This window comes from Esox lucius, chromosome 3 (genome assembly GCF_011004845.1).
Source record: "Esox lucius isolate fEsoLuc1 chromosome 3, fEsoLuc1.pri, whole genome shotgun sequence".
NCBI lineage: Eukaryota > Metazoa > Chordata > Actinopteri > Esociformes > Esocidae > Esox > Esox lucius.
The window spans coordinates 29,168,222-29,179,868 of NC_047571.1; the positions used below are offsets into that span (position 1 = coordinate 29,168,222).

An 11,647-nucleotide genomic window follows, 5' to 3' on the forward strand; every position below is an offset into this window, starting at 1 on the left:
AAATTTGAAGGCATTTAGTGAGTTGCACTGCGTGATGTTAACAGCAAGAAGCCGCTGCTCTCAAAAGAAGCTGAATGTGAATTCGCTAGACATTACACTAGACTATACTTTTTTTCACGTCAAGTAGCCCATACAATACATCTCTCTTCACTATATTTAGGGGTACAGGCAGAATTTATGAGAGGCCAGCAGATCTTAAAGCCTTCGACATACCTTCTCATTCCCTAGACGTTTTTTGAGTCCATCCTCCTCTTTTGCAGCGTTGTTGGTATGTCTCCCTCCGTAAACAGGATCTGCCTTGCTTCATTTACAGTCTCATCAGAGCTCAATCTGTCACAATTAAATGTTCAATGATTCATTTATTTGCCGGCAGCTGCTTGTGTGCCACTGGTTTCCCCTTTCCCTGATGTTAGTTAGTTTTTTGGGGGGGGATCCTATTGCTGAGAGCAGTGTTGCATTTTACAAGTCGACTCTCAAAGAACTCTTAGAACTTTTCTTTCAGTAGCACCTCCATTCTGCGGACGGAGTCTAAAACCTCCTCAGGAACAGTCTGTGTCAATGCCTCAAGTTTAGATTGTTCCAGTATACCGCAGCTTGGGCACAACGCAACGCAGAATCAGTGCTCAGGGTTTCAACGACCCAGTGTAAAATTATTGAAACGTGCATGAGGGGAACATACTGACGTTTTCTTTCACCCATTGAGCATGGCTTATCTTTATAGAAGTGGCCCAAAAACACCAGTGCACAGGAAATGTTGTTCGGTCTTCTAGACCACAACAACTCTGCTGTGACAACATGTGGATAAAACCACACTAGACTAGTTTGTCACCCTCTGCTGTACAAGTGGATTTACCACATTGCCTACGATAATGAAGATGCTCTGATAACCAACTCATTAACTGTATTATTGCACAACTGCAGTTCTCGTTTTGGGCATACTATTAATGCAAGCCTATTTATTTATTTTCATATTTAATCGTTACACATTAAAGGTTCTTTCAAGAAGCAGCATTGTACACAATTGGTTGGAATAGTAGAAGGATACAGAAGACATGGGACAGAGTTTTCATTTAAACTTCTCTGCTTACATTCATAGTGCCAACATGGCTATCCTCCGAGCCGGACGGTTGGGAAAGTTTATTTATAAAGCTTTCTGCCAGAGCCCTCTGCACTCTTTAAAACAGTAACTCCAGAAGTTGACATAAACCCCAGTGTCTAAAGCACTAATGTGAGGACGGCACTAACGCGAAAATGAAAAGACTAACCGTTGCTTCGAAACCCATTATTATTTCAACGCAGTGTTGAAGCTCACTACATTAAATATGACTGTCTGCTCTAGTCGTCACGCTTCTAGCCTTCCAGTTAATATGTCCATAAATGGGCATCCTCCGCAACTCAAAGCCACACCCCCACAGGAAGAGACTGAGGGTATACTGACTTATATCGGTAATGTGGCCCTTAAAACTATTCAAGCCCTTAGTCTTTCCTTTTGTTACTGTGATACAACATGAAATCTAAATGGATTTATTGAGGAGTTATTGCCACTGATCAACCCAAAAAAGTCCAGAATGTGAAAGTGAGAAATAAAATCTTCAAAATGTTCTGAATGAATTACAAACACAAAACCGAAAAATAATTGTATTTTCAGTTTTGTATTTGTAAATAAAAATTAAATACTTTACCCTCATATATGTTTGGATAGGTCTCTACTAACTTTGCACATCTGGACACAGCAATCTTCGCCAATTTTCCTTTGCAAAATTGCTCAAACTTTGATGAACAGCAATTCTCATCACTTTTTCCACATATTCTCAGTTGGATTGTGGTCTGGGCTATGACTGGGCCACTTAGTTTTCAAGCCCCAGTGTGACTTTGGCTTTTAGTTTGGGGTCGTTGTTCTGCTGGAAGATGAATTTTCTCCCAAGTCACAGGTCTCTTGCAGACTTCAGCTGTGGATAACTGTAACTACTTTAGAGTTGCCACAGGCCTCTTGGTGGCATCCCTCACTATCGCCTGGATACTCCATTTCTGACGACAGCTAGTTCTGGACAGACACAGTTGTGCCTTATTCTCTCAGTTTTTTAATTATGGATTTCACTGTGCTCCAATGGATATTCATTGCCTCGGAAATGTTTGTACATCCGACTCCTGATTGGTACTTTTGCAGAAACGTATTCTCGATTTGCTTTGAATGTTTCTTTGTCTAAGCTTCTTCGTCTGTAAGTCATGTTAGGAATGGCACTCACCGACCATGGGAACTCCCAGAAAAACAGAAATGGTCAACTTGATTTTCCACAGCAGGCCCCAGGGCCACAAGGGGGCTTAGCCCCCTCAGTTGAATTCTCTGACCCCTCAGTTTTAAATATCCTATAGAAAAATAGGCAATTTTTCCTGTCCCCTCAGTTACTTTGTCCTGGCGTCGGGCCTGGTCCACAGGTGGACGCCATTCAACTAATTACATAATGTGTAAAGACAATTGGATGCACCCCAGCCCATTCACGTTTGTCATCGGAAAACGGGTGAATATTTATCCGACCAATTATTTGCCGTTTAATTTTTTCGTAATTAATTTAGAACAACTTTATTTTTCACTTTGATATTACAGATATTTCTTGCCGTTTTTCAGTGGCAAAACCCCTGATTAAATGCGTTTTGACAGATGTTGTAACATAAAACGTGTTTTGACATTATAATGCTGGTTGTAATACTGGTTGCCAGTCAAGTCTCGCATCATCTATAAGATCCTCCTGCTCACCTACAAATCTCTCCATGGAGTCTCACCAAAGTACATCACAGAACTACTCCACCCCTACACACATTCACATTCCTTGTGGTCCTCTGACAAAGACCTACTGATACCCCCCCCGTACCAGATTGCGGACTTTTGGAGACAGGGCTTTCTCTGCCAATGCTCCAAAACTGTGGAACAGTCTACCACTCCACATCCGCTCTGCCCCATCCTTGCCCATATTCAAAAAGCACCTTAAAACCTATCTTTTCAATAAGTCCTTTGATCCCTAACCCCCAAGGCCCCCCTCTCCCCTCATTTGTTAAGTGACCTTGGGTATTATGAAAGGCGCTATATAAGTATAAGTTATTATTATTATTATTATTAACAGAGCTGTTATTTGGGAAGTTGCGTGATAGGTTTCTTGGCAACTTCGTACACTCTCAAGCATATAATGTGTCTAAATTGAATAAAAAGTAAATGTCAGTTATACAGTCAGTCAAGGTTTTATCAGACTGGCCTCACGCTTGGTTTTGATTTTGACAATGTCCATTTGCCTGCTAACATGAGATGAACAGCTGCTTGCTCAGACTTTGATTGCATACTACAACAAGACACATATTTCCTTAACTGAGAAATGCTACATCTTAGATCATGTGAGAAAATCCTCCATGGCAAAAACCTTGAAATGCATTACAGATTTCCTGAGATTAATTATATATTTGCCAAAAGGGATATGGCCTTCCCCCTTATTGTGTCTTATAGGGGACAAATGTCAGTACTGCCATTTCGAAACCACACCTGCAAAACCAAACTGAAATAGCACCAGAAAGCCAATGTGGAATCCGCTCTTTAAGGGCATTGGCTTACATTTACGGAACACTGCAATATTCCCCTGCAGATCCCAAATGACCAGCTTTTAACATCCTGATCAAAGGAACTCTACACTCAAACACTCTTCCATTAGTCCCGCATTTTTTTGCTTGTAAAGGGTTTTTTGTTTACTGAGGGGCTTTGAGAACTTAACTGCTAACACACACATTTAAGGATTGTATAAAAACACTGGACTAATGGGAAATATACTAAAGCAGAGGTTGTCAAGTTCTTTTTTTGTCTCGCAACAGCCATTTAAACACAGTTTCTTACAGAAAGTCCCCCTATTTGAGGACATAACCTACCACTTAGGCTGCAGTCTGAGACATTATATACTCCATACAGTTCTGCGAAAAGACAAACAAGATCATTGTGGCTGGTTCATGAGCATCATAACCAGGTCAGACAGAAAAACTTCTAGCTTCAGGCTATCACTGCTGAACTGTCCGATGTACCAGTTGCCCTGTTAACACTAGCCAGTTTCCATTTGTTAAATCCTGTTCACATGATTTTTAATTATTATTTTCTAATTAGTAACTTGTGGTCCTTTATAGAGGTCATTTTTTGGTTTTATTCTAGAGTTAATTTATTTAAACGCCATCACAGTTTTAGGAGCTGAGACACAAGCTTTTTGCTACTCCTACGACTTCACCCGAGTGGCATCACCCGAGTGGCATCACCCGAGTGGCATCACCCGAGTAACATCACCCGAGTGGCATCACCCGAGTGGCATCACCCGAGTGGCATCACCCGAGTGGCATCACCCGAGTAACATCACCCGAGTGGCATCACCCGAGTGGCATCACCCGAGTGGCATCACCCGAGTGGCATCACCCGAGTGGCAAACTAAGATGAACATTAGAGCCTCGCTGCCATAGCTCTGTAGTATATGACAACACAATGCAGTATGTACTGAAATGAAACAGGCAGGCGTTCTAGAAAAACCAAAGAAAATAAACCTTTAATCTTTAAAACACAGAACCTTACTAGCATCCTCTGAATGTTACTAGGATACCACAAACACAGAGTAGTATTAAAACAAGTAGTATTAAAACAGTTAACCAAGTGTCTGCATGTACTTATATGAACCTAAAAGGCTTTGAAAAATACATGTAGGAAGAAAATGTTTTGAAACATAATGTAAATGAGAAATGCCAGCTTTATCTTGTGGCAGCAAACCCATGTCTGGATTTTTTTCTCTTAATTTGTCCAATAAGAACACAGATGTTCATTTTCTGTTTATGTGCCAGGATGAGCTAACCTACACTAGACCCCATCTTGAACACCAAACAGATTTAAAAAAAACTGCAACAGGAATGGATAGCCTGAAATGGATCCAATAAAAAAAGACAAACATTTAGCTATATTTTGACCTTATGAGTATGACCCAGAGACCTGAGATGAATACTCCCACAGTCTACACCATTCGCCTGCCTTAACCCTAGGCTCTGTCCTCCTCAGGCTGTTTTGGGGCAGTACTTCCTCTCGAACTGAGCCACGTCAAACTTGCGGGTGCAGCCCTTGTAGTTCATGTACCGGATTTTCCCGAAGACGGGCCTCTCGCCCCAGCCCTGGTCGTGGATCCCACATATAGACCACATGCAGCCTGCGGAGAGGTGGAGAGTGTCGGGGAGAAGCGGTCGTGAGGACAACGTTCCAAAAGGAGGCAGGCAGGGGAGGTGCAAATTAATCTTGGTTTAATTTACCCAGTGTCAGTTATTTGCAGAGACAGGTGTAGCCTTTTATGGTGCATAACACGTCCCAGGCAGAAGCCCAGCTGAGGCATTCCAGGATCAGTGGCGGTCTCCCCATTGAAAAACCAAAATCGAACATACACAAACTGACACTTCCATAATACAGACTACACCCATGCCAGCACAAAAGACAGATGTGAAAACACTCAAGCATGGATGCCTGTCTGTCTCCTTTATATTTTCAGCCACAGCCATGTGACACCCTGTCTTCCGGAACAATCTGTTTTCTGAAATAGGGTTCTGTACATAATGAACTGGCTGCATTCTGGGTGTATTCTGGCATGGCTAATGTGCGGTTCTTTTGGTTCAACTTATATTTATATACTGAATTAATAGTTTTTCTTGCTTTGTGAACTTTTAATAGATCGTCTGTAACTATCCAAAACTTTTTCCCAGAATCATGAGAGGGTAAACAGGGAGACCATATTTCTCTTACCAAGATTTCTGGAAAACTAAAATGTATTGATATTGTAAAAAAAAAAAAAAGAAGCTCACTTAGTATTTTTTATCACCCTCCATTTCTGTATATATTACATTTGGTTTTACTCCAGTTCAGTCTGAAAGTGGTTTTTTTATTCTCTGTATTTTCCACCAATACGGGCAGGGATTCAACCTGCCCTGAGTGGATGTGTCAGAATTACATTATATGATGTTTCTACTGACAAGGGAAGACCTCAGAATTATCCATCAAACTGTATGGTCCATTGGTCCTCAGAGAGAAATGTATTTTGCAGACAGGGGTAATATAATTACTGATTTCCTCCTGGCTGTATTGATGATGTTTGTGTTTGTATGCTACTGGGCCGTAGACAGTTACTAGTGCCATTACTGTCTTTCAGGATCAAATGGAGAAATTGCTCATTCTAATTTGACAAGTGAAAAGCTGCACCTGGCAGATCAAGGTCTGATTTAGGAGGATGATGCATTGGTCGGGTCTGCCGATACTCCCATCAAAGCGCTCACCTATCCAGTTGCATCAGATCTAGGAACATCCAAGGGGTATAAAAAGGAACTAGAGACTGAAATGGAATGGAATGGAATGGGGAGGTGCACACTGAAGGTCAGTTCCCTAACAAGGGGTAGCGAGAGAAGAGAGAAACTGGAATAATTATTACATTACTGCTTGGTTCATTAATCTGAGGTACATACGGCAGTTGTATATAAAAGGTTCTGTTTTCTTCCTACGCATGTGGTTCAATTTTGTTTATGGTTCAAGCCAAAAAATATTATCACCCTAATGCTGAAAGACAAGTTTCCTCACAACCCTTCAGTTTACTTCAGAACACAGTGGAAAGTTTCTAATGCATTTCAAACCATGCTTTCTTTTGACTGAAATCTATTACAAATAATTTTTGATAACATTTTGACTGACTCACAGCTCCAAATTAAATTCAAGATTTGTCATTCAATATATCCATTTCTTGAAATGTTGAGCTGGTAAAAAAAAAATAATGGGGTCACAGGCCAAACAAATGTGGGGAGACCAACTGAACAGCTGATTGGGGTGAGATGGTAACTGGCTCCTTCCTGAACCTTACCTACAAATCCATTGGGGTCCTGTCCGTCCAACTCGTAGCGATCGTTGAGGTAGATGGCGATGGAGAGTGCCTCCTCTGGCGAGGATGTCCACTCCAGGATTTTTTTGGCCCAGTACATCCTCATAAAGCCATGCATCTTACCTTCAGTCACCATCTGGTACTGCAGGAGGAAACAGACATGACCCCCAAATACTTCAGCGCTAATTGTGGTAGCTTATTTTGAGAGGGAACTTTTGCTGACCTGTGATTACAGCCTTGCAGGTCTACTCAAGAATGGAGAAGGAAGAAAACTCAATCAACAGCGGTTCATTGTTTTAGTAGCCCCACTGTCTTGTAAGGATGACGGATGTTTACTGGCCTGGGGAAGGGATCAAGATGTTTCTGTACTAACCAAGCAATGAGGGACAGGGGAGTGCTATATGGCCAATATACCACAGCTAAGAGCAGTTCCTATGCACAGCACATCGCGGTGTGCCTGGATAAATCACTTAGCCATGCTATATTGGTTTTGTTTGGCTAAACACAAAAAAATAATAATAATCAGGAGATGCCTTGTTTGCTATTATAAACTGATTACCAACGCAATTACAGCAGTAAAAAAAAATGATGTGATGTCATACTTATGGTCTCAAATACCACGCCTATCAGCATTCAGGATTTTAACCAACCATTTTATAATACACACAATTATGGCTGTCGGTTGAAGAATTGCTGAGTTGGCTGTGTGTTGATGGTCTCTGCGGGGGAAAGGGTACCTGGGCTGCGTTCCAGAGTTTGTCGTGTGTCTGGGCCTTCTCCAGCTGCTCCTGTGAGTAGACATACGGCCTGGGATCCTTGGCGTGATCCTTCAGCGTCTTCTGGGCCCAGTCGCTGGCACCTAGATCCAACACAAAGGAGGACCATTCATTTACCTCGGAAACACCAAAGATAAACCCACGCCTCGCCCTTTAAAATGTACCATTGGACTTCTTTGTGTTATGTTCTAAATGGCTGGTGTATCTAAATCAAGTATTTGCTCGGCGCGTTGGTGGAAAACTGCATGGGCAGTGTGGGTGTGTCTTTCGGCGTCCGAGCGCGCTCACCCTTGACACTGTCATAGTTGCTGTTGTAAAAGCAGAAGTTGTCGGTCAACTCTCGTCGCACCACCAGTTCTTCTATGAAGGTGGGTACGGACTCCCTAGCCTTCTTCTCACAGCTCTTGACCCGGAGCACCACACGCTGGGCAGACAAGTGACCTGGGGGGAGCAGGGGGGTGAAGGAACAGATGGAGAGTCAGTGGACAAAAAATAATGTCTCCTTTTGTACACATTACATTCATATTGATTACCGCTCTTCATTTGGTAAGTGTTTATTTTCTCATAAAACACTATAAAATTTGACCAAATACAAAGAAAGATAACTACAGTAAAAATCTAAATTTCTTGTGTTGTCCCAAAGTTGATTGCCATCTTGTGCAAAGACATTAAGACAGAAAATTAAGACAGAAAATGCAGTAGAAGAACCAAAAAGCTGTCTTCATCAGGTAAATAGCACGTCAACGTTACAGTATGTGTGCAGTGTTTTTTTGCGCTGAATTACATGAAAGTGTGTCATTTTATCATGAATACAGGTTTTGTGTGATCATGAATTACACCAAATTGCTTCCCGCACTGACCGAAGCGGATCCACGGAGAGAGCTGGCTTAAAGCTGAGGAGTTAGGGTTGTTCCTCAGAGTGGCGAAGTTCTTGAGACGCTGGTCGATGAAGGACTCTAACATGGCCAAGCCTGCTGCAGTACCCGGTCTGGCCCAACCCACCTCCTCCACTGTCCTGTCCAATTCCAAAGAAGACATCAGCCCGGCCCAGTCTACTGGCTTGGGGAGGGGGGAGAAGGCGGAAGGTCCATCTTATTTCATTCAAGAGCTTCAACATACACACTCTGTAACGTTGGAACTTTTATAAAAGGAGGCCAGAGAGGAAGTAGAAGAGGCAAGGTAAATAGTTTGAGAAAATGCTTTAGGCAAGGAAACACTGCACCAAAAACATTATCAAATGTAAAAAACAGGGGAGGGGGACAGGGGGGAAAAGGTTGGGAACATCTACCCTGGACCACTAGGTTACCCTGCCACTCCATATGTGAAATTACATACATATTTCCACGGGTTTTGACATCCAAATGACTCTTCATTGGCTCAAACAAGGCATCCTTCAAGTCCAAGCTCTTCTAGTGTTAAGCAACCCTTCACTTTACTCAAGCCTGCCCTCTTTAAGCAGCGTATTACCTTGGCGGTTTGAGCAGCTGGGTGCGGGTGTTTGCCCACTGTGGGCATCTCGGTGAGAAACTCCGGCAGAAGCTTGTTGATCTTGGTACGGATGGTCCTGGCAGCGTACTCCTGCTTGTCTGACGCCACCCAGCAGGGCACCACGTTATGGGCATCCACCTGCAGTAGTAACAGCAGGATGTAGGACAGATGAGAGACTGGAAATCCTTAGCAAAAACAAAGACTGACAAATTGACAGGAAAAAAAACTATTAATCGTCACATCAGTAGAATATGATTAATGTCCACCAGCAATTTATTCGCTCGACAAGGCTGGGATCATTTTGTCTCTGTAAAATTATTTTTGCGAGAAATGGCAGTGGACCTGTGTCAACTTCCAGTCACAAGAATTGGAGTCTTTATACTATGACTCCGGAAAGCATTCTGTTCACTAAGCAACAGATTAAATTACTATGAGGGTCTTCACAGGATGGATACATTGCCCTGGGATCAGCTATGGTACTCCTGTCTTATCAAGGCTCTTATTCGGGTGACATGATGATTGATGCAAGGCTGCCGTTTGATCAATAACCTACTGGCACAGTAAAAAATAAATATACAACAACTTTCTTGCGCCTGGGTGGACCTAGTCTTAACAAGGCAGAAGGAATGCTAACCAAGGCATCTTTTACACCTGCATACCTGTATGAAGGGGATATCTAATGGAATCCCCTTTTTGACATCTTCCAGCCAGCGCAGTGGCTCCCTTAGAGGGGAGAAGTCAGTCACCACAGCCCCCAAATTCCAGTCTGCCACAAAGCCCGGCAATACTTCCCCAGCGGAACCCTGGAGCAAGTGGAACTGAATATCGAGGGCACGGCATTCCTGTGAGAGAGGGGACAGGTAACTGAACGGCAAAAGCAGGAAGGAGGAGGACGGTACTTGACCCAGATGACATATCTGCCCATGTATTTGCATACAATCCCAACGTGAAAACCCACTTGATTAGTAGCTCAAAGAGGTCTGACCTCTATATAAGTGTTTTCCAATAAATGTTTCAGCTTCAACCAAGCATCTTTAGATGACACAGGAACCAGGATTATCAGGAGCCTGTGACATGGAGCGTAACTAGCATACGGAAATGTAGGAGCAATAACATGACCACCCGGCCAGATCCCACAATAAACTTATTTTGTCCATTTTCACCCAAGGCAAAACAGTGTCTCTACCTTGGCATTTTCCTCCAGTCCTCTCAGCATGAAGCCAACATGCCGTAGGGTGGCCAGCTTAGAATTTTGTGGCAGCACTAGACAGACACAGATGTGCAACGGCACCTTCCCCTCCAGGGCAAGCTGCTGAGCGAGGATCAAAGCCCAGTTATCTACAACAAGAGCCAAAAAGAGGGAGCACAGACAGTCTCTGTTACTGGTGAATATGGTGGCAAAAAACATCAATAATCCTTAAGCTGTGCCAAGGTGAACCACAGCGTTCTGGCTTGAAAAGTAGATTTTGCCTTTGTCGCTGGAACTGCGCTGGAAATGACTTCTGGACACGTTAGTTTTTTAGAGCCTGGCGCTTGAAACAACAAGTGCTGGGATCAATTCCGGGAAGCACCCATGTGTATGAAGGACGGATTAACGTTTTTAACAAATGGCACACAATGTTATATTATAACTGGGCCAGCACATTACGGCTCAGCAGAAAAAGCTAAAGAATTAAGGCACTTTCTATCAATCTTGGTATGGTGCTGGTGCCAGAGATTGAGATCAACTCACCTTGGACCCTGTGGTCCCGGTTCATCCAGTAGACTACGCCCTCTGAACCCTGCTTCATCTTCTCGGTTTGGGACAGGAAACGCATGCGCTTCTTGTTGAATTTCAGGTCCTGGTTCTGGTGCTCATTCACCTCTTCACTCTCCCCCATCCCCTCTTTCGCCACCTGCAGCTTCTGCTTTTTGGCATTGCCCATTTTGTTAGAAGGCGCTTTGCGTTTTTCAGCTGGCATGTTGGTCCGGGGGTTAATGCTGCTTAGACCTATTAATTTGTTTAAGTTATGGTAGGGTATTCGGCTCTCGATGGCTGCACACTTCCAGACGTGGTGGGATGTTCGGAGGAGCCACCAACTGAATAGGGGACGTTGGATTGGAGACATTAAAACGTCACTCTGATTAAACAGATGCAAAACATTTTATATGGAAAAAGCTCACATGTTTAATAATGCAAGTATCCGTCGACAAAATAGCATATTATCACGCAAGCCATGGCCAATCTTAAAGTCAGCCAGGAAATAATTTTAAGGACGGTTGTCCTATGGGAAATGTTTCGCTAAGAATGACTTACCTACGATGCATAAAAAATCTTGCAATTGTATCAAACAATCCTTCAAATGTGTTTCAAACACGTAGTTTACTGAGGCTCCTTTATATTAATCAATTTGAAAAACACTGAATGCACACGTACAAACGCGTGGTGTTTTGGTTTTGTAACACCTAATCTTTCGGTACTACATCCCCCAA

The 11,647-nt window shown here is 42.9% G+C and overlaps 1 protein-coding gene across 2 annotated transcripts; it reads right to left on the reverse strand.

The window, feature by feature from the left end:
• Positions 1–4,534: 4,534 nt before the first annotated feature.
• Positions 4,535–11,631, reverse strand: cpdp (CPD photolyase). 2 transcript variants are annotated; one of them, XM_010901988.4, is made up of 10 exons: positions 11,472–11,629; positions 10,908–11,254; positions 10,362–10,513; positions 9,835–10,017; positions 9,155–9,313; positions 8,548–8,746; positions 7,976–8,128; positions 7,649–7,770; positions 6,894–7,053; positions 4,535–5,207 (listed from the first exon to the last, which is right to left on the reverse strand). In XM_010901988.4, the coding sequence occupies exons 1-10, from the start codon at positions 11,480–11,482 to the stop codon at positions 5,059–5,061; spliced, it is 1,635 nt and encodes a 544-aa protein (XP_010900290.2). In that variant the 5' UTR covers positions 11,483–11,629; the 3' UTR covers positions 4,535–5,058. The 2 variants fall into 2 exon arrangements, 1 of the variants encoding a protein (XP_010900290.2); XR_829428.4 differs by lacking the exon at positions 4,535–5,207 and adding an exon at positions 7,135–7,251 and having other exon boundaries at positions 6,964–7,053; positions 11,472–11,631.
• Between the last annotated feature and the right edge of the window lie 16 nt (positions 11,632–11,647).

Excerpts from the sequence above, each read along its gene's own strand:
- cpdp (XM_010901988.4), bottom strand. Across the intron at positions 10,514-10,907 it reads CCGGGACCACAGGGTCCAAG|ATAACTGGGCTTTGATCCTC; the intron begins GTGAGTTGATCT and ends CTCTTGTTGTAG. Across the intron at positions 8,747-9,154 it reads CAGCTGCTCAAACCGCCAAG|CCAGTAGACTGGGCCGGGCT; the intron begins GTAATACGCTGC and ends CCCCTCCCCAAG.